Source organism: Cervus canadensis, chromosome 32, assembly GCF_019320065.1.
Source record: "Cervus canadensis isolate Bull #8, Minnesota chromosome 32, ASM1932006v1, whole genome shotgun sequence".
Lineage (NCBI taxonomy): Eukaryota > Metazoa > Chordata > Mammalia > Artiodactyla > Cervidae > Cervus > Cervus canadensis.
In genome coordinates this window covers 30074055-30097723 of record NC_057417.1, presented here as the reverse complement: position 1 = coordinate 30097723, position 23669 = coordinate 30074055, and the positions used below count along the sequence as shown (strand labels likewise).

General features: G+C 42.1%; 1 protein-coding gene across 1 annotated transcript in view; it reads left to right on the top strand.

The window, feature by feature from the left end:
- The window catches only part of LOC122432889 (cytochrome P450 3A24-like), a 15636-nt gene extending 1449 nt beyond the window's left edge, over positions 1–14187 (top strand). Inside the window, exons 3-7 of the mRNA XM_043455190.1 lie at positions 387–453; positions 5426–5586; positions 8791–9017; positions 11390–11552; positions 13974–14187. Coding sequence (XP_043311125.1) covers positions 387–453; positions 5426–5586; positions 8791–9017; positions 11390–11552; positions 13974–14069 — 714 coding nt within the window. The 3' untranslated portion in view covers positions 14070–14187. The remainder of the gene's footprint in view (positions 1–386; positions 454–5425; positions 5587–8790; positions 9018–11389; positions 11553–13973) is intronic.
- The last annotated feature ends 9482 nt before the right edge of the window (positions 14188–23669 follow it).

Here is a 23669-nt window from a genome sequence, read left to right as displayed (position 1 = left end):
ATTAATTTGTGTGATCATTCATTAAGAATTAAAATTGGAAGGAAAAAAAGGATCAAAATCATGGGCTTTTCCTGAGAAAACAGGTGTGACAGGAGAGACCAGAGGCAACTCTTTGGCAAAAATGCTATTTCAAAAGCCAGAGAAACCAAAGACCAGGGGGAGTGAGGACTAGAAAGCAGTTGGATTGATGGCTGGGTTTCTCTCTGGGAAATATCACACTCTCCAAGGTCTGTAGGTGAATGTTAGTTCATTATCTCAGGTAATACTAGCCAGAATTCTAATTTTTAAGGGGCCATATTCTCAGGAAAGAGGTTAAATACCACACTCTTGATTTGTCTATGACTTACAAGTAACTTTCTAACATAGAAATTTCTTTCTGCTTACAGCCACGTGTGGACTTTCTTCAGCTGATGATTAATTCCCAAAATTCCAAAGAAACAGACAATCATAAAGGTAACCAAGGAGAGCTTCAGAGGGGCCACAGTGGGGAGACACAGAGGTAGGGGGCAGTTCTGAAAATGTGCAGGAAGTTTTCTAGGCAGATGGGAATTTCTGCCAAATTGAAGAAAGACACTCGTGCAGAAAGAAAGAGTAGCTGTGGTACTTCCTAGAAGTTTGCAGGCACAACTTTGTTCAGAGCTTGAAGGGCAAGTGTAACAGGATGTCATGCCCAGAAGTCAGTTATGAAATGGATCACAACAGCTGAACTTCTGGGGAGCTTGGTTCCAATATCAATTCTCAGGCTCCTCCAGACCCACCAAGTCAGAACCTCTGTCTGAATATTTGCATCAAGGCTTCATCCCTGCATTCATCAGGGGGCACATTGCCCCAGTGTTGGTGACCTTAACTTGGAACACTTTTAAACTTGTGTTTACCAGCTTATTCTACTGTGAAGTGTAATTTTCCCCCTCTGTTATTAACACATAACTTCTGGGAGAAGCCTTTGAGACTGTAAATATTCTGTTCCTCTTCAAATTGTCACCCAATGGTTTTATCATTCATGGATGGTTTTTGACTGAAACCATTGTTACTATGATGGTTACAACATGATGTCTTTCTAAACCCTTCATTCTTCTGTATTTATGAGCTGATGTTCTTTCATAGGGAGAGCTCTCCATTCTCCCCCAGTCATTTATTTATTTATATCAGTATATCTCATGTATAACTAACTTACTCTCTCACATCACTCTTCAATTTAATTTTCAAATTCTCTCAGGTTTGTCCACTGGAACCCTTTCAAATATATGTATTACTTTTTTCTCCTGAAACATTTTTTCAATAGGCTATTTTTAGCAGAAATTAAAAAGCAAAATTGAATGGATAATAAAGAGTTTCCCAATATACATTCTGCCCCCCACCTACATATAGCCTTCCTCAATATCAGAAGCCCATACTGGAGTGATACACTTGTTATAATCAATGAGCCTAAACTGATATATTATTATCACCCAAAGACAATAGCTCACACCTGGGCCCAATCTTGGCATTGTACATTCTATGGCTTTTGATCAATGTTTAATGGTGTGTGTCCACCACTGTCATATACAGAGTATCCTGTATCCTTTTATCATTGTCCAAGAACTTCCTCACTTCCTAATGCAGGACATTTCAGCTTTCTCTTCTATTTTCCCTGGAATAAGCCATTTCTCTAAGAAGTTCAGGTTCTATTTAGTGAGAAATGGTATTTAGAATCCAAACTCTGGGTTCTAGGAATGCTCATTGCTACCAGGGTTTTTTTGTTTTGTTTTTTGTTTTTATGCTTCCAGATCCTCTCAGTCGACAACTTTCAGAACACCAACTATTTTTACACAGTGATGTAAAAATTAAAAAAAAAAAAAAGATTTCTGTATCTACTCCAAAACACTGATGCAAACCAGCTCTCTCTCACACACAAAAAGACCCTGGTGTTTTAATTCCATTACATGCATACTCCTAAATGGTTAATTTGAACCCATCAAGGGATTGATAACCATCTCACAAAAGTCTGGAATTTTATAAAATTGGTTCTTGAAAGCAGGTATAAACCTACTTCAGCACACTCTAAGTATATCTATAACTGTGTGGACACCTACTTCTATCATTCTATCTATCTATTATCATCTATCATTTTTTAAGTACATGATTCAATACAACTGTCTGTGATGAAGGAAGTAATCTGTATCTGTTCAGTTCAATATAGTGATCACTAGAAGTAAGTGTCTACTGAGGACATGACATGTGGCCAGTGCCCCTAGAACATTTAATTTTAATCAACTAAAATTTGAATAGTCACATATCAGACAGCACAGCTCTAGACTTTGAGTATTATGGGGTTTATCTTAACTGGGGAAAGAATTTGATGGCTGAATTTATCCACAGTATCATCACAGATATCATCATTGGAGAATTACAACCTTGTAGACCTTTATTACATTCATTTTATATTACTTTTATTATTAATTTCTTGGTTGGAGCAGGTACCACATAGAGTTGAGTGCTCTAAGTAACAAATGTCCTACTACACCCATCAAATAGCTGAGAGCCTGAGCATACTTGGTCTCTTCAGAGAAAATGAAATTGGAGACCAGTGCATAATCACAGGGCTGTTTGGTAAGCATAAAGAAGAGCAGAGAGGGGGTTGTATACTTAGAGGATGACCGTCAGACTAGGATGAATCAGCATTGCTAATTCTACTCTCTGGATCTTATTTTTCTAATTTTCACATTGGGCTCTATCCTTCCATGGATGCATTCTTACTTTTGCTATTTTAATGCAAATAATTAGACTAGGATCATCACAACTCTTCAAGTTTTTTGTTGATTTCTGTAGCTTCTATACATATCTCAAACATCCCCTTGAAGACATGTGCCACAGGTCTTGTATTACCTGATGCCTCTCAAGGGCATAATCTATGATTCTCAGGCTACATTGTGCACATACATCTCCACATCTCATGAAAGTTCAGATGTTGTATCCATTCTAGGATGTATTCCAGTTCTAGAATGGGATTTGAGAATCTGAATTTGTATTAGGCTTCCAGATCCTGCTTATGCTGCTGGTCCATGGACTACACTTTGAGTTGCAAGAGTTTATCTGTAGTACATATTGTACTCTTATGTTCCTGTAAACAAGTTTTGATAAAATATAATTTAATTTCCCCTACCATATGGTCTGACTGGAAAAGGGAATGGCAAACCACTTCAGTATTCTTGCCTTGAGAACTCCATGAACAGTATGAAAGAGCAAAAAGATATGACACTAAAATAGAGGAAAACAATAGAATGGGAAAGGCTAGATTCTCTTCAAGAAAATTAGGGATACCAGGGAATATTTCATGCAAAGATGGGCACAAAAAAGAGCAGAAGTGGCATGGGCCTAAGAGCAAAAAAGAAGATAATAAGAAGATGTGGCAAGAATACACAGAACTATACAAAAAAATATTTTCTAGACCCAGATAACCATGATGGTGAGATCACTCACCTAGAACCAGACATCCTGGTGTGTGATGTCACGTGGGCCTTAGGAAGCATCACTATGAACAAAGCTATTAGAACTGATGGAATTCCAGTTGAGCTATTTCAAATCCTCAAAGATTATGCTATTAAAGTGTTGCACTCAATGTGCCAGCAAATTTGGAAAACTCAGCAGTGGCACAGGACTGGAAAAAGTCAGTTTTCACTCCAATCCCAAAGAAAGGCAATGCCAAAGACTGCTCAAACTACTGCACAATTGCACCCATCTCATATGCTAGCAAAGTAATGCTCAAAATTCTCCAAGTGAGGCTTCAACCGTGCATGAACCATGAACTTCCAGATGTTCAAGCTGGATTTAGAAAAGGCAGAGGAACCAGATCAAATAGCTATCATCCATTGGATCATAGGAAAAGCTAGAGAGTTCTAGAAAAACATCTACTTCTGCTTTATTGACTACACCAAAGCCTTTGACTGTGTGGATCACAACAAACTGTGGAAAATTCTTAAAGAGATGGGAATACCAGACCACCTGACCTGTCTCCTGAGAAATCTGTCTGCAGGTCAAGAAGCAACAGTTAGAACTGGACATGGAACAACGGACTGGTTCCAAATTGGGAAAGGAACATGTCACGGCTGTATTTTGTCACCCTACTTATTTAACTTTTATGCAGAGTACATCATGTGAAGTGCTAGGCTGGATGAAGCATAAGCTGAAATCAGGATTGCTGGGAGGAATCTCAGTAACCTCAGATATGCAGATGACACTACCCTTATGGCAGAAAGTGAAGAGGAACTAAAGAACTTCTTGAAAAAAGTGAAAGAGGAGAGTGAAAAAGCTGGCTTAAAACTCAGCATTCAAAAAATGAAGATCATGGCATTTGGTCCCATCACTTCATGACAAATAGATGGTGAAACAATGGAAACAGTGAGAGACTATTTTCTTTGGCTCCAGAATTACTGCAGATGGTGACTGCAGCCATGAAATTAAAAGACGCTTGCACCTTGGAAGAAAAGCTATGACCAACCTAGACAGCATATTAAAAAGCAGAGACATTACTTAGCCAACAAAGGTCCATCTAGTCAAAGCTATGGTTTTTCCAGTAGTCATGTATGGATGTGAGAGTTGGACTATAAAGAAATCTGAGCACCAAAGAATTGATGCTTTTGAACTGTGGTGTTGGAGAAGACTCTTGAGAGACCCTTAGACTGCAGTGAGATCAAACCAGTCCATCCTAAAGGGAATCAGTCCTGAATATTCATTGGAAGGACTGATGCTGAAGCTGAAGTTCCAATACGTTTACCACCTGATGCAAAGAACTAACTCTTTAGAAAAGACCCTGATGAAGGCAGGAGGAGAAGGGGATGACAGAGGATGAGTGGTTGGATGGATCACTGACTCGATGGACATGAGTTTGAGCAAGCTCCTGGAGTCAGTGATGGACAGGGAGGCCTGGCATGCTGCAGTCCATGGGATTGCAAAGAGTCGGACATGATTGAGCGATTGAACTCAACTGACCATGTAGCTTTATTATTGTATCCTTAAAAAAAAATCAAGCTGTGCCTTAACTAAAATAATTTAAAATATTCTAGGAGGAAAAGCTACTCCATTTTACTTGGAGCTAAAGTTCTTTTACAGTTCTCTAAAGGACACAATGATAACACTGTAGATGTTAGACAGAAGAGCTGTCTCTTGAAATTACCCAGCTTTGTTGGTGGGGGGTGGCATTGTCAGGAACAGAAGGCCAAGAATAGTATAGACTTGGAAAAAACTGGATCAAGACAGTTCTTGGCTTTTTCTTGGCTCTCTGAGGAAGACACAGGGTGGAAATCACTCTCAATTTGATTCTGAATTACTTTTACATGATTTCCCCTAGGGGTTTGAGAGTTTCACTGAAATATCTCATCATTTAAACTATGGTTTTTACAATGCCATGCTTTACCTAAAATGTCTTTACTTTTTTTTTTTTTTTTAGCTCTCTCTGACCAAGAACTCTTGGCCCAAAGTATTATCTTTATTTTTGCTGGCTATGAGACCACTAGCAGTACTCTTTCCTTCCTTCTATATATTTTGGCCACTCACCCTGATGTCCAGCAGAAGCTGCAGGAGGAAATTGATGCAACTTTCCCCAATAAGGTGAGTGATGATACCCAGAGGGAGAGGGGGAAGGTGAAGCATTAGCATGATGGTCTTCTCATCACTTCTTAGGAGATTTCTGCCAAAAGCATAAGCATTAAATCATTTGCCTCCTTTCCCAGGTGGTGCAGTGGGAAAAAATCCAATCCTTCTTCCAATGCAGGAGATGCAGGTTCGATACCTGGGTTGAGAAGATACCCTGGAGTCAGAAATGGCAACCCACTCCAGTATTCTTGCCTTGGAAATCCCATGGACAGAGGAGCCTGGTGGGCTACAGTTCATGGGATTGTAAAGAGTCAGAGAAGACTAAGTTATTGAGCACAGCACATTTAGGAAGGATCTAAAGGATACAAAGCAAAGGGAGAAAACATAAGTAGTTCATGCTACTCACAGCAATATAAGTACTTTGAAAAAAGTGCTGGTCCTGTGATGTCAGTTATCAGAATAATGCCAAGTAAAATTCACAGAACTTCAGTAGCATCTAGCAGTAACAATTTATTTCTCTGGTGTCTGCATTTGTTGTTCAGGCACTACATTTTGTTGGACTCTTTGCGACCCCATGGGAAGCAGCACGCCAGGCTTCCCTGTCCCTCACTATCTCCCGGAGTTTGCCCAAGTTCATGGTGTCTGCATAGTTATCTGTTGATATTGGCTGGACTTGCTGTGGTCTGGGCTGTGGTCTGTGGTGGATCTAGGCTGGCTTTCACTAAGTGGTTGTGTTGCAGGAAGGGGGACCCCTTCAAGGGCCTGAAACTGGGCTCTTGTCGAACACTCAGAAATGAATCGCCCGAGGAGACACATGTGCTAACAAAGCAAGAGATTTTGTTGGGAAAGGGCACCTGGGTGGAGAGCAGGAGGGTAAGGTAACCCAGGAGAACTGCTCTGTCTCATGGCTTGCAGTCTCGGGTTTTATGGTGATGGGATTAGTTCCCAGGTTGTCATTAGCCAATCTTCTGACTCAGAGTCCTTCCTGGTGGTACATTCCTTATTCAGCCAAGATGGATGCTAGAGAGAAGGATTCTGGGAGGTGGTTGGACATGTGGTGTCTCCTTTTGACCTTTCCTGAACTCTTCCGGTTGGTGGTGGCTGATTAGTTCCGTGTTCCTTACCAGGACCTTCTGTTGTAAAACAACTCATGCAAATGGTTACTATGGCACCTGGCCAGGGTGTGTGGTTTCAGTCATTGTGCTTCCCCTAACAGTTGGACTGACTCAGCTCCACACATGCTCCTCACATGTCTCAATCTCTACATGTTTGCTTCTCAGGGCAGCAGTAGATGTCATGAGCAAGAGGCCTAATCCCTAATCCCTTCAACCTTCAAAACTCTGCTAGCATCACGCATAGCCAATATTCCACTGGCTCAACGTGAGCCACCTGACCAACCTGAGTCAGAATGGGAGGGCATCGCAGAGTTAATGGCAAAGGGAAAGAACAGAGGAAATGGTGGAGAATTGGGACCATTAATTCAATCTACTGCCCTGTGTAAACTTTAGACTAGGTGGAGCCTGGTGTACAAGAAAGGATATACGGTAGTAAACAGGACACGAGCATGAGACCTGACTGGTTTTGGACCAGTCTTACGACCTTTCAGAATCCTAGCTCCTTCGAATACTTTGTAGGGCCTGCATAAATTAGAGATGATGTTTCTTCTCTGGTAAACCCCATATTGGGATTCTTTTGATTACAAGAAGATCAAAAGGCCACTAACAGACCAAGGCTAGCTAAGGCATTGCATTCTCTCCTTTTTATAAGAATACTAATAATACTAGTACTATTGGCTGATATGTGCTTCTTACTTTATATGTCTGTTGTAAATACTTTCTATTTATAAATATGTTTAATTTTCAAGAAATTCTTTATTAGTCAGGAGAGGCTAGCTTATACCTCAGTAACAGACAAGCCCTGGGATCTCAGGGGCTTTCATAGCAAAGTTTTCCATCACCCACGTGGACATGCTGAACATGGATTGTTAGTGGAGGATGGAGTGGACAGCTCTGCTTCATAGAGTCACCCAGGAAAACTGACTCAGAGCCTTCACCATCTTATAATTGCCTTATCTGAAACATGAGGCCTTCTTGTCATCTGTGAATAAGGAACTCAAGAGCTGCTTACTGGGTTTTCAACTGATTTGTCTCTGAACTGACATAATCGCCTAAGTTCACAGCCTGTTGGCAAGGGTGATTTGGCCATAACCTCAAGTGGGCTGGGAAACATGGGGCCTACATGGATGCTGGGTGAGCAGTGAGTGTCTCTGCCACACAACCCTCTGGAGGGTCAGCTCCCTCTGTCTCCATGTGACACGTGAGAAACCTGAGCGACAGGGAGACGAAATACTTCCAGACACTAGTTGTGTACGTGGTGGTGATCAAGTCAAGCTGTGATCCACGGTGTTGGCTCCTGAGCCACTCTTACCCTCCACAATGTTGCTCCTTGACTACAACCCCACGTGACAGCCATGTATCACCCCCCAGTGGTCTCAGATCTCAGCCAAAACTGGAGTTCTTTGTGGTGTGCGGAGACCTGGCCCCTGGGGCTGCAATGGCTTGTTTAGACCTTCAGACCTTAGGGTCACACCTGTAGGAATAATAAGAGGCCCTTCTAGCAGCAGATGGTGGGGTTCTGATCCTTTTGTAACTTCCTTGTGTCTGAAATTGTGTTCTCATTCATACTCTTCATTTGCGGATTTGGTTCAGAAAGGAACTCGTTTCTCCCCAATTATTTATAGAGTTTTCATATATTGTTTCCAGACTGTATGTGTATAATGAAGAGAATGAGCAATCAGGAGTCTTCAACTAAGAACCTTCATGTTGAACAGGGGATTTGCTCTTTTATACATTCTTTCCTTGGTACAGATGTGTGGCCTCACTTTCAAAAAGAAACAGTGACTGTGGCCTATTTCACTTAAGAGCAAGGGTCCTAGTCTTGGTCATGTTTGTTCTCATGAGAGAGAAGATACACTCCATGATAACCTGTGGTGTTTCACAAACTAGAGAATTGTTCCAATGTTCTTCCATTGTCATGACTACTGCCCATCTCAATGGGTGTTGAGAGGTCAAATGACATGTAAAATGTCTATAAATGCTAATGTTCTTTACCAATTTAAATTATTCCCTGGAGTTCCTAACATTTCACTAGGCCTACATAGATGGAGATGAAGGTTAACCTGATATCTTAATTTATCAAAGTCTTTCTCTTTCTTCCCAGGCACCTCCAACCTACGATGTCCTGGCACAGATGGAGTATCTTGACATGGTGGTGAATGAGATTCTCAGAATGTTCCCAATTGCTGTTAGGATTGATAGGTTCTGTAAGAAGGATGTGGAAATCCATGGGGTGTCCATTCCCAAAGGGACAACAGTGGCAGTGCCAATCTCTGTGCTTCACAGAGACCCACAGCTCTGGCCAGAGCCTGAGGAGTTCCATCCTGAAAGGTACAAGACTCCAGGGAAGGGGACCCCCTCTGATCCAGTTGCTCAGAGCGTATTCTGGCGACTCTCATTATGGGTAACAAATGTGTGACTATATAATCACTTTATTTTACACCTTTTTATTGTTAAATGTCTTTTCTTATTCCAAGAATATTTTTTGATTAAGTAATAATTAAAATTAAAATTAATAATAATTAAAATTTAAAATTTTACCAACTGTGAAATAGAAAAAAAAATTTTAGCTCTGTACATTCTCAATACCTTAAGCTTTGCTGTTGTTTAAACACTAAGTTGTGTCCGACTCTTTGCAACCTCATGGACTGTGTCCCACCAGTCTCCTCTGTCTGTGGGATTTTCCAGGCAAGAATACTGGAGTGGGTTACCATTTCCTTCTCTAGGAGATATTCCTGACCCAGGGATTGAACCCATATCTTGTGCATTGGCAAATGGATTTTTTTTACCTCTGAGCCATCATGGAAGCCCAGTAACTTAAGATGGGCCTCATTAATAGTGGAATGTAAATCCTGTGGACATTTTTCTATGCATATACCCATTGTCAGAATGGCATTATATATAGTCTAATTTTCAATTGCTTACTTTATTTAACAGTAAACTATAAACAACATTCTGTGTTTTTTAAATATATTTATATGTCTTGCATCTGCTATAATTCACTTAACAGCTATATTATTTTAGGTGTGTTGGTTTTTATTCCTTAAAGTCTGTTGGTCTGTTCTCCTTAGTTCTTTGAATTCATCACTAACATTCCCATATTTCCATTGTTTTAAACATTGGCTGCTGTTTCCTCTATTATTATTGTGGGACTGTAGGCTGAGGACCTAGAGGTCTCATACCTGATGGTTCCAGCAGCCTCAGTGAGGATGGAGACACAGGTGCCCTCGTTCAGCCTGTGGCTGCAGACCTGAGTCAGCTCCCTTCTGCCTCAGTGTTTGGTGACCTTTCAGAGAGAAGTTCTCTGGTCTCTAGATGTCTAGACTTCCTCCTTGGAGGGGTTAATATTGTCTTCTGGGAATTCAGAGTCAGGGTCTGGTTTGGGCACAGATTGGACTCTGGAGAGAGTTGATGCTCTCCCATTTATTTTACGATGAGCAAGATTTGGATTGAACATTTTAGTGCACTAGCTGGATCTAGCCCTTTATGAGCCCCTGACTATAAGCTCCCTGACAGCAGGGACTGTGTCTTGTTCACCCTGGTGTCCCTAGCCCTAGCATAACCTGTACATGTAACATTGTTGAAAGAAGAGTCAGAGTCCACCAAGTCCTCCGTCCTGGACCAGCGAACCTCAGTGTCTCTCTCAAGCTCAGCAGCTCCCCCTCCTGCAACCTCGGGAACCTGAAACCAGAGACCACGCACTGTACTTCCCTTTGATTCATTCAGCCGTCAAGCAGAGATGTAGTGCTCACCTGTGGGTGGCAGGGACTGGGCCAGGGAATGAGAAATCCAAATGTTAAAGCCCATTATTAAGAGTTTTGGACATATACACTGTATATTCTATAGGCACATGTCTATGAATCATGTTTAATGTATCTGTTTGTGCCCATTCCCTGATCAACAGCCATCAACCAGGTCTGCACCACTCACATGATGCCCTTCGACTAATTCTCCATGCATCTGAAATCACATTGTCTGTAAATATTCCAGAATAGTCTCCAAAATGGGACTCTAAAATACACAGAACCACAATGCCATTATTACTTACCCCAAATCCACATATTTTCTTAATATATTCAAGTATTGAGGAGTCAAATTTGAATTGAGCAGAGGTCTAACCATCAAGGACTTTATAGATTTGTGGAAATGATAGACATAGAAATCAGTGATTGAACCAGAGTAGAATTGAGTCATAAGCCCACATAAATCTATTGACTTCAACATCCTCCGTATGTGGGAGGAAGAGACACACATACACAAGAGAAGGGGAAGGGAAAACAATTGAAAACTAGCAATTAAAATATTCAGAGACATTTCTCCTGCTTCCTTCGTCTCTGAACACATGACCAATGTCAGTGTTTACAGAGGCAAGAACCCACTCTTCAGTCAGTCTCATTTCCTGTCTTTCAGAGCCTGAGCATGTCACCAACTTGAATGTAAATTTCATATTTAAAGATGCATTTTCTTTAATCATCCTTCATCTCATCTGCTCACCAGGACTGAAAGCTCCTGTGGGGTCTGGGGAATAGGAAGGCCCTGGGGCTTACCTTTCTGACAGCAAAATCACCACAGCAGGATTCAGTCATCTGCCCACAGGAGTCTCCCTTATGCTACTGGTTGAGGGTTTAAGTTGAAACCTCAGACCTGGAATTCCTGTGACTTTTCTGTTTCATTCACTTTTTCATCTACTGTTGTGGATCCAGGTTCAGTAAGAAGAACAAGGACAGCATAAATCCTTACATCTACCTGCCTTTTGGAGCTGGACCCCGGAATTGCATTGGCATGAGGTTTGCCATCATGAACATGAAACTTGCTGTCGTCAGAGTCCTGCAGAACTTCTCCTTCAAACCTTGTAAAGAAACACAGGTCAGCAGTTCGTTCTGCATAGTGTTTTACTGAGAATTTTTTTGAGTGAGATGTATCTCTCTGTGTCTATAAGATTGTGATCTTTTCAGATAACAATTTAGTTTACTAGACAGAGAATCTGTTTGAAGCCATCTGTGACCTTTAATTGTCAACCATCCCTGGAGGGATAAGTCTGTGGCTTCATAAAGACCCAACTGTAAAGGTCATCTAGAGTCAGTGCAATTAGCATGACATGACTGTACAAAGTCAGTGAACTTGAGCAACTTTTAAAATTTGGTTTCATATCCACTGGAAGGAAGGAAAATGTTGTACAAAGTCTTGAGAGCAGTGATGACCTTGTCATGGCTTTTCAGTGATGCCCTTCTCCATGGGAACTTACAGAAGCTCTCCTGACAGTGATTCTCAGCCACTATTTGTACAAAGAAATTACTGGGGAGCAATATCCCGATGCCGAGGTCATCTCAGCTTCTCTAAAATAATTCCCCCAGAGTGTGGCGTTGAGAGCACCCCCACTGATCCTCTGTGCAGCCACAGTGGTCCCTGAGTGAAAGCATTTCTGCCAGATGGGAAGGCTTCCCACAGCCCCTCACCTGCCAGGGATCCTGCTGCCATCCAGCTGGGCCCCCTTTACATTCTAACAATGACTGTGTGTCTTTCCTGTCCACCCTCCAGTCCGTTCTCCCCCTTCGAGTTCCAGTTCAGTCCCGAGCCCCTCCATGCAGCCTGCCCGTCCAGGCCAGCGCCCACTCTCCCCTCTGCTGTGTTTACAAGCACCACAGGCTGGCCTCATGGGGCCTACCACCTAACAATACTTTGTCCCTGAACCAGCCAGTTTGGTTCTTTTGTTTCCTTTGTACCTAACAAGGTCTTTTACTCTGTCCCCTCATTTTATTCCATAAACGCCCAATGGTGCCTTGACATCATCAGGCAAATGTTTAAGGAGTGACTTGCAGTTGTTTAGAGCTCTTGGACACAAATTTGGAACAGTTTCAACTTTAAAAATTTAACAAATATCATTTGTGTACTTGCTTGTTTTATGTGTCTCTGTGTGTGTCTATCTGTAGGAAAAATGCATACCATTTGAAAGTTTAAAATAACAATTTGTTGCAGTTATAGAAAGACCTGAAATCTCTCCACTGAGGAGCACACAGAACAGCTGCCATTGATTCTTGTCAAGCTCGGCCCTTTAATAAGTCTTATTTCTAGGAGCCACACATTTAATAAGCAGCAGCTCCCCTTGAGTAGCTTTCTTGGGGGAAGAGGAGGACAGAGATGTTTCCATCTTACTTTCAGGCATCTGTGTGGTCATCCTGTAAGGGCAAGCACACAGGGGACTCAGCTCTGAGAGAAAGGGGGCCTCGGGCACACCTGGGAAAGGCAGATGCCCCCTGTAAGCTCCACCCAGTCCCCCACAGACTGGAGCTTCTCCCTCCACAGATACTTACTTGTCCTTCAGTCAACTGAGGTTAGGTTCCCCCAACTCCCCACTCTGTTGGTTCCCCCAACACAGAGGGAGTGACTGGATGAGAAAGGGGCTAAAAATCTCAGACAAAACACTGTAGATCATCAGAAGTTCACCATTTGTACTACGCTTGGGAACCAAGGGACCTTTAAAAAAAAAACAGGTATAATGCTTCATAGGCATAGTGCTCAGTCAATATTTTTGTGCAGAATGAATGATGGATGAATGCTTGCTTTCCCTATCCAGTCTTGACATAACTTACAGAGTAAGTACAGAGAATCAGAGATAAAGAGGGGAATCTGGATGCATGTGATCAAAAGGTACAAACTTCTGGTTATGATAAATAAGTACAAGGATATCACATAAAATGTGATGGTTATAGATTTTAGACACTTTTAATATAATTAAAATAAAATTATAAAATTTTAGACCTAAATTTTAACATAAAATTATAGACATTTTTATGTAGTAGAAGAGAACAGATCCTAAAAGTGCTCATGAGAGGGAAACAGTATTTTTTATTTTTCTATCTCTATGAGTTCATGGATGTTAACTAAACTTATTGTGGCTGTAATTTCATGATATATGTAAGTCAAATATTTATACCATAAATCATTTATATCTCAATAAGTTGGAATTAAAAAAACATTAAGTGAATAATAAGGGAGTACTAGAAGTGACTTTGTACCCATATATTTTATAACATGTTAAACAGACCAATTTTCTGAAAGTCATAATCTATTAAAATTGAATCAAGGAAATATTGGCAGCCTGCCCCTCCCTATAGCTATTGAACACATTGAATTGGTAGGTTAAAAAAAAATCAAAAATACACAATGCTAAAAGTAGCTGGTATATTGTTGTAAAGCATTGTTGTCTGAAATGTATCTTGTCTACTTTGCTTCTCTTGTTGGCGGTGCTTCATTCATTGGTTCTCTTATGCTTGCTTAACTTTGCAGATCCCCTTGAAAATAACCAGTCAAGGACTTTTAAGACCAGAAAAACCTGTTGTTCTGAAGGTTGTGTCCAGAGATGGAACCATAAGTGGAGCTTGACTTTCCCTAAAGACCTGGGCTTTATTCTTCAAGGAGCTGTGTCCCAGAATTTCAGGGGGTTTGATTTACTTTGTAGTAAAACTCAGAAATAAAGATGGGCTTCATCTGTTGTACCTGCTGGATGACTAGGGTATCTGCACATTTGTTTAGCTTTCTCAGTGTCTGTGTTTTTATATATTGTGCAACATGAAAGAGGTGACTAATGAGGGCTGGATACGTACACTCAGCTTATCTGACTCTCAAAGGACCATCTCCACCCACCTGCAGTTAGTAACATCTACTCCAGAGCACTGATCAAGAAAGAAAATGTCTCAACAGTTTTATCAGCAAATTAATGAAAACAAGAATTATTGTGGTGGCTGAAGTTCTGACATTTATTTATATATCACAGGTTTTATTTTATATATCCCAAATCAAATATTCTATTGAGCAGCTCTATAACAACTCTTTACAAAAGTGTTATATGATACTTTTAATACATCCTGCACTTTAGGGGGAATGTGTACAACTGAGTCAGGGAGAGTCACAATCCGTGGTTGAATTGGGACTTTTTCAAAACTGCTGTTTCTTATGTTACATGGGTAAGAATTAATCCACAGTGATTTTGCCCATTTCTTAGAGAGTATATTCACAGTTTAAATCTATGTTTTTTGAGCACATATTTTATATAACAACAGACACACATATACTATTAGCTTTGATTAAAAAATTTCATCCCATCTCCCCTGATATTTCTAGAAGGCAGGAAACAGGTTTTCTTGAAGCATCTTTGTATTCCACCCTCAACTCCCAACTGTCTTAACACAATGAACATGGAATAAAAGATGGTTGGTTGGTCAGTTGATTGGGGAAAAAGGCTACAAGCACTGGTCACTTTCAGTTGATACCAGAAGCTGCACACAGTCCTTCCTTTCCCATTTCTGCCCCTCCCATCCACAACCCATTCATTGCTAGTGTTTTCCTCAATAGTCCAGTCCTAAAGTCATTGAGGGAGCACAGACGATGGGCAGCCTTACATTCAGGGTGTGGGCAGAGAAGGGGGGCTTAGTGGCTCCAAGTTGTAGACTGCATAGAGAGGGGAAAGTATCCACAGAAACAGCAGCCTGGCATGAGTGTGGGAACATAGGCTAGGAGAAAGGAGTGTCCACCCTGAAGAGTGGTCTGGCCAGGGCAGCCAGAGCCTAAATAGGGTGTGGAGGTCTGAGGAGGATGAGGAGGGCACCATGAGTAGAAAGGGGTTTGAGTGGCAATAGCTACATAAAGGGGGATTGATCAAGTAAATAAATATATTATGGATAATGCTACTGTAGAAGAGCAGAGAAATAGCTCCAGAAGGAATGAAGAGGCTGAGCCAAAGCAGAAATAACACCCAGTTGGGTATCTGTTTGGTGGTGGAAGTAAAGTCCAATGCTGTAAAGAACAATATTGCATAGGAACTTGGAATGTTAGATCCATGAATCAAGGTAAATTGAAAGTGGTCAAACAGGAGATGGCAAGAGTGAACATCAACATTTTAGGAGTCAGTGAACTAAAATGGACAGGAATGGGTAAATTTAATTCAGATGACCATTGTATCTACTACTGTGGGCAAGAAGCCCTTAGAAGAAACAGAATAGCCCCCATAGTCAACAGAAGAGTCTGAAATGCAGTACTTTGGTAAAATCTCAAAAATGGTGGAATGATTTCAGTTCATTTCCAAGGCAAACCATTCAGTATCACAGTAATCCAAGTCTCTGACCCAACCACTAATGCCAAAGAATCTGAAGTTGAAGATTTCTATGAAGACCCAGAAGACCTTCTAGAACTAACTCCAAAACACCAGTTTCATCATAGGTGACTGGAATGCAAAATTAGAAGGTCAGGAGATACCTGGAGTAACAGGCAAGTTTGGCCTTGGAGTACAAAATGAAGCAGGACAAAGTTTAGCAAAGTTTTACCAAAAGAACCCGCTGGTCATAGCAAACACCCTCTTCCGACAACACGAGAGCTGACTCTACACATGGACATCACCAGATGGTCAATATTGAAATCAGATTGACTGTATTCTTTGCAGCCAAAGATGGAGAAGCTCTATACAGTCAGCAAAAACAAGACTAGAAGCTGATTGTGGCTCAGATCGTGAACTCCTTATTGCCAAATTCAGACTTAAATTGAAGAATGTAGGGAAACCACTAGGCCATTCAGGTATGACCTAAATCAAATCCTTTTTGATTATACAATGGAAGTGACAAGTAGATTCAAGGGATTAGATCTGATAGAGTGCCTGAATAACTATGGACCAAGGTTTGTAACATTGTACAGGAGGCAGTGATCAAAACCATCCCAAGACAAAGAAATGCAAAAAGACAAAATGGTTGTCTAAGGAGGCTTTACAAATAGCTAAGAAACAAAAGAAGCAAAAGGCAAAGGAGAAAAAGAAAGATACACCTAATACCCATCTGAATGCAGATTTCCAGAGAATAGCAAGGAGAGATAAGAAATTATTTTTAAGTGAACAATGTAAAGAAATAGGGGGTAAAAATAGAATGGGAAAGACGAGAGGTCTCTTCAGGAAAATTAGAGATACCAAGGGAACATTTCATGCAAAGAAAAGCAAAATAAAGGACAGAAACGGTATGGACCTAAAAGAAACAGAAGATATTAAGAAGAGGTGGGAAGGAAACACAGAAGAACTATACAAAAAAGATATTCATGACCCAGATAAGCACGATGGTGTGATCACTCACCTAAGCCAGACATCCTGGAGTGTGAAGTCGCAAGTGGGCCTTAGGAAACATCACTACAAACAAAGCTAGTGGAGGTGATGGAATTCCAGTTGAGCTATTTCAAATCCCAAAAGATGATGCTGTGAAAGTGCTGCACTCAATATGCCAGCAAATTTGGAAAACTCAGCGGTGGTCACAAGACTGGAAAATGTCAGTTTCATTCCAATCCCAAAGAAGGGCCATGCCAAAGAAAGTTCAAACTGCCACACAATTGCACTCATTTCACACGCTAGCAAAATAATGTCCAAAGTTCTTCAAGCTAGGCTTCAACAGTATGTGAACTGAGAACTTCCAGATACACAAGCTGGATTTAGAAAAGGCGAAGGAATCAGAGATCAAATTGCCAACATCCATTGGATCATAGAAAAAGCTTGAGAATCCCAGAAAAACATCTACTTCAGCTTCATTGACTACACTAAAGCCTTTGACTGTGTAGATCATAAGGAACTGTGGAAAATTCTTCAAGAGATGGAAATACCAGACCATCTTACCTGCTCCCTGAGAAATCTGTATGCAGGTCAAGAAGCAACAGTTAGAACCATACATGGAACAACGGGCTGGTTCAAAATTGGGAACGGAGTATGTCAGGGCTGTGTACTGTCATCCTGCTTATTTAACTTATATGCAGAGTACTTCATATGCAATGCCAGGCTGGAAGAAACACAAGCTGAAATCAACATTGTGGGGAGAAATATCAATAACCTCAGATGACACCACCCTTATGGCAGAAAGCAAAGAGGAACTGAAGAGCCTCTTGATGAAGGTGAAAGAGGAGAGTGAAAAAGCTGGCTTCAAACTCAACATTCAAAAAGCCAAGATCATGACATCTGTCCCATCACTTCATGGCAAATAGATAGGGAAACAATGGAAAGGGTGAAAGACTTTATGTTCTTTTTTTTTTCTTTTTTCCATTTATTTTTATTAGTTGGAGGCTAATTACTTTACAATATTGTAGTGGTTTTTGTCATACATTGACATGAATCAGCCATGGATTTACATGTATTCCCCATCCCGATCCCTGCTCCCACCTCCCTCTCCACCCGATTCCTCTGGGTCTTCTCAGTGCACCAGGCCCTAGCACTTGTATCATGCATTTTCTTTGGCTCCAGAATCGCTGCACATAGTGACTGCAGCCATGAAATTAAAAGACGTTTTCTCCTTGGAAGAAAAGCTACAACAAACCTAGACAACATTTTAAAAAACAGAGGCATTGCTTTGCCAACAAAGGTCCATCTAGTCAAAGCTATGGTTTTCCCAGTAGTCGTGTATGGATGTGAGAGCCGAAGAATAAAAAAGACTGAGTGCCAAAGAACTGATGGCTTTGCACTGTGGTGCCAGAGAAGACTCTTGAGAGTCCCTTGCACAGCAAGAAGATCAAACAAGTCCATCCTAAAGGAAATCAACCCTGAATATTTAGTGGAAGGACTGATGCTGAAGTTGAAGCTCCAATACTTTGGCCACCTGATGCCAAGAGCCCATTCACTGGCAAAGACCTGATGCTGGGAAAGATTGAAGGCAAAAGGAGAAGAGGATGACAGAGGATGAGATGGTTGGATGGTATCACCAACTCAATGGACGTGAGTTTGAGCAAACTCCCAAAGATGGTAAAGGACACGGAAGTCTGGTATGCTGCAGTCCATGTGGTCACAAAGAGTCAGATACAACTGAGCTACTGAACAGCAGCAGTGGATAATGGAAGACAGATTTCTCCCTGTTAGAGAAGGGAGTCCCTGGTCCAGGAAAGGGGAACCAGCAGAAACCCCGTGGAGTCAGAGATTGGAACTGCATGTATCAGTGTACATCCTTGCTTTTCTTTGTAGACAAATGGTAGCTAGTTAGTTGGGTGATGCACTACAGATAGATAGGTGATATAGAGAGATGACAGATAGATATAGATAGATGACATGTGTCTGTGTGGTGGGTGGGGAATCTGCAGCTGGAGTCCTGTTCAGGGCCCTGAGCTCATACAACCGGACAGACCCCCCACCCCCAACCCCAATTAGTATCCAGGAAATAATATCCCGAACACTTACGACTCAGTGCCTCTTCATGCAGCAGGGGGAAAGGAGACATTTAAACATAATAAGAATGAAAACGGTAAAGATTCAGAGTCAGCAAACTCCCAGCCTTTTTTAAAATTTATTTTTCACCTACAACTTGAACTCATGTTTCCTTTTGCTAACAAACAACACAGTTCATAACTTGTGCTTACTCTATAATGCTTGTCTTTTTTGGCTACTACTTGAAACTCGTATGAGCTCATGTGAGTGAACATTTCTAGAGGGTTTGCTAAGGATCAGGTGTGTGATGGGCAAGATCACATGTTCTAGTCCCCCAGTGACACCAGGACTCTGACCTACAGGTTCAAGCCTCAAGCCCCTCAGGTCACGGATCAAGGTCTGGTCTGATCTGGGCTCCTATAGAAAGCGAAAGACATAGTTATCAACCCTCATTCTACAGATCAGGCAACTGAGGCTGAGCAGATTTAAATAATTCACCTACGGCCTGCACATCAGTCACATTCTGTGGATGCCTTCTAGGCAGCTGTGTACACAGTAGAGAGAATAGGTGTCCCAGGAGCCCAGAGAAGCCTCTGGGACCTGGTGGACAAGGTTCCCAGCCACACTGTTCACTTGCCCTCTCTCCCTCTGGCAAATTCTCACAGATTATTAATTAACATTGTTACAAAAAGTCAAAATCCCAGAAATTTTACTATATCACAACCACTAAGATGCTCATCTTAAAAAAGGGAAAACGAAAGTGTTGGTGACAATGTAGAGGAAATGTGGAAACCTCATCTATTGTCGGTGGGGATGTAAAGGTGCAGCAAATCTGTGGAACAGTTTGGCAGCTCCTCGGGTATTTAAGCATAGAATTATGGACTGTGTTGTTTGTTAGTTGTATGACTGCACAACTGCACTCCTGAGCAGATGCCTAAGAGAACTGAACACAATTTCTCAAACAAATACATACACCTGCGTGTTCATAACACCACTCTCCACAATAGCTAAAGGGTAGAAACAAGGCAAACCAGTGGATGAATGGATAAACAGATCGTGATGTAGCCATACAATAGTTGCTTCTTCAGTTATCAAAGACATGAAATACTAATACATGGTACAAGAGAGATTAATTTTAAAAGCACACAAATGAAATAATTTGGACACAAGAGACCACACATTGCATGATTCCATTTATATGAAACATTTGGAAGGGGCACATCCATGAAGACAGAATGTCCATGAGTGGTGGCCAGGGGCTGGGAGAGGAGAGAGTGGGGAGGAGCTGCCCATGGGCTCAGGAGTGCCCTCTGGTGGAAGGGGAGCGTGCTGGAACCAGAGGAGGTGGAGGCACCGCACTGTGAATGTGCTAAACGGCCCCGAATGGTTGATGTCATGGCGTGTCAGTGTGACCTCGGTAAATGTTTTTAATCTCAGGACTTTATCCTAAGAAATACAAGACAGGTCACTGTAATACCAAAAAGCCATGTGGCTTTTCCCAGACATCCTGCACATCCTTCAGGTCCCTGCTGAGCTGTCCAGGGTAGAACCTTGGTCCTAGAATTACAGGATCCCTAACTTGGCCTGTGATCTGATTAGCAGTAATGCGAATTGGTTGATTTAGACATTGTGCTTTGCAACCAAGAAATGACAAACACACTCGGCAATGGTAGTGATGATAAGCTGGACCATTCTCACAGCCTGGATGCCCTCTCTGCTTCTCCTCTTAGGCAAGCTCTGCTCTGTCCCTGGGACGGCAAGCAGTGTCACCTCCTCTGGGAAGCCCACCCATCCCTACAGTGGCTCCACATCCCACTCATCTCTGCCTTTCCCATCCTCCTGATGCCTTCGGAGGTGTCTGCGTGCATGGAGCACCCCACCTAGGTAAGCGCCCTTTGTAGTAGTTATGCACCTGTTTAACCCCCTCTCACTGGTGAGGCTGGGACAGGTGACCTGCTTCTAATAAATGGAATATGGCCAAAGAGACAGGATGCCACTCCTGGGATTAGGTTATAAAAAGACTGTGACTTCCATCTTGGGCACCCCCTCTCACTCCCTCACTCTGGAGAAAGTGGCTGCCATGTTTTGAGCTGCCCTATGGAGAGACCCCAGTGGCAGAGATCTGAGGGGGCTGCTGGGCCACAGTCAGCGAGGAACTGAGTCCTTGAACTGAGGATCTGAATCCTGCTAGACCACCTGGAGGACCTGAAAGTGGGGCCTTCCCTGGTTGAGACTGTGGATGAGACACATCCCAGGCTGACAGCAGGACTGTAACCTCATGAGAAAGCTTGAGCTAGAGGTTCCAAAGGTAGCTACACCTGGCCTCCCAACCCAAGGAGCTGTGACATAGTAAATGCTCACTGTCTCAAGGGGTTATATTTGGGGATAATCTGCTAGACAGCATAGACAGTTAGTGCACCTGCTCTGGTCTCTGTTCTTGCAACAACTGCAGGGACCATCTTTGCATGAATTCCAACTGAGTTTGTGCAGTGAAGCCTGACTGTGCCTCTCAACCTAGCAATTCATCTGTAATACAGAAGTTTTAGAGAATTACTTCCCTGTGGGAGGAATATTTCCCAAAGGGAAAGGGAAACCAGTAGATACCCTCTTCCCCCTTCCTTCCCTTGAATGGGCTACTCTGTAGGTAGTGGTCATATGGCCTGTCAGAAGATGGTCTGTTGATCAAAAAGTTGATTGTCTTTGATACCAAGTGTTGGCCAGGTTGGTTAATGAATTATATAGACTCTCCTTCCATGCTTTTTCTTATTTTCCTTCACCCTCCACCCCTGGATCAAATTTCTCATAAGATAGTAGCACAAAATTCTGTATCTCAGGCTCCCCTTTTATGGGAAAGCAAGTTAAAGCACATGTGTTCCTTGAAAGCTACTGTAAAACTCTCTGGATGTGAAGCTTCCTTGTGGGAAGATCTTGACTTCCACCTAATTTTATTTTATGATTTTTTTTTTTTTTTTTGCTATTTAACTTTCTATTGTTCTCAGATTGATTTTGGTCAGTTATGTTTTCCTAGGAACTAGCCTGTTGCTTGTGATATTTGAACTAATGTTTTTCACAGTTCTTGAAATTGACAGAAAGTGAAAGTCGCTAAGTCGTGTCCATCTCTTTGCGACCCCATGGACTCTACAGTCCTTGAAATTATCCAGGCCAGAATACTGGAGATGGTAGCCATTCCCTTCTTCAGGGGATCTTCCCAACCCAGGACTGAACCGGGGTCTCCTGCATCTCAGGCAGATTCTTTACCAGCTTAGCGGCCAGGGAAGCGCACAGTTCTCAGCAACAATTAAATTAATAGATATGAATAGATTACCATGGAGTGTGGCATGTTCTTCAGGCACATGTCTCTTCCATAACAATCTTAGTATATGAGAATTTTAAGTCAGGTGTTCCCTGCTGTGGAATGAAGGGGCACAAATGTGCCCTGTGTGATTTCCCCTTGCAGATCAAGGTCATTTGCATTGATTAGAACGTTGCTATTGTTGTTCAGTCGCTCAGTCATGCCTGACTCATGGACTGCAGCACGCCAGGCTTCCCTACCCCTCCCTGTCTTCCAAAGTCGGCTCAAACTCATGCCCATTGAGTCGATGATGCCATCCAACCATCTCATCCTCTGCCACCTCCTTCTCCTTTTGCCTTCAATCTTTCCCAGCATCAGGATCTTTTCCAGTGAGTTGGCTCTTTGTATCAGATGGCCAAAGTATTGGTGCTTCAGCTTCAGCATCAGACCTTCCAATGAATATTCAGGGTTGATTTCCTTTGAGGTTAGCTGGTTTGATCTCCTTGCTGTCCAAGGAATTAGAACATGACACTGCCTAAATTTCAGTCCTCAACGATGACTAGCCTGTCACCACTGGGATAGACTCCAACTAGCTGGACCAGGCCCTGAGGTAAACAGAGCAGCATATGGTCCTATTTGGTTAGTGAGAAAAGTCATTGTAACTGAGAATGTGTTTTGGGGAAGATGAAGGCATATAGATTCCAGAATGATTTTGTTCCCAGAAGAATAAGAAAGGCTTTTAGTTTAATAGAGTCAATTAATTTATCAATACTTACCAGATGATACCCCAACATGCCATGTTGAACGTATTTTGTGTACCTCTCAGCCGAGAACATGAAGAGGTTGATCCTCATAACCTGCACCTGTCCTGTCCATGCTGCAATGAGATGGAGTCCTTGGTTCTCAAGACCCATTAGGGAACACCTGGGCAGGGGTAGTCATGGAGGTAGGACCCAGAATTTTAACCAGTTTCTGTTGCAGCCTGGGGTCTCACTATTACACACAGTGACCCTCATCATGAAACAGCAAACCTTGAATATTGGCATTTTAGAGCAGCAGTAAACTTGCCAATCTTTCTCTACATTAGTTTCTTTACAACATAGTTTGATTGGAAGTTTTGTGGAAACCACTTGCAGTCACCGGGCCTCAGTTTTTACATGTGTAAACTGGAGATTATGTCTTGACCCTGTTTAGCAGGCCCAAAAAAGACACCAGAAGAAGGAAGTAATGTATCAGAATTCCTGGGACTTTTGATCCTGCTTTTCCTGGGGATCATCTTCCAGCTTCCCATGTCTATCCTTTGTTGGTACTAAGCTTGTATCCATTTCTCTCCTTTGCTACCTGTCTGTAGGGCTCCATTATCCCAGAGATTCCAAAGGTATGCCCCATACTGAGGTTGCTTGTATGTCTCACATCCTCCTCTGAGGGGCTTCCCCCAAGGGAGGGGACTATAAAGGTTTCTAGCCCACAGCCCAGCACAATACCTGCATCTGACATTCACACACTTGGCCTTGCCTCAGTGAATGGATGAATAGATATATTC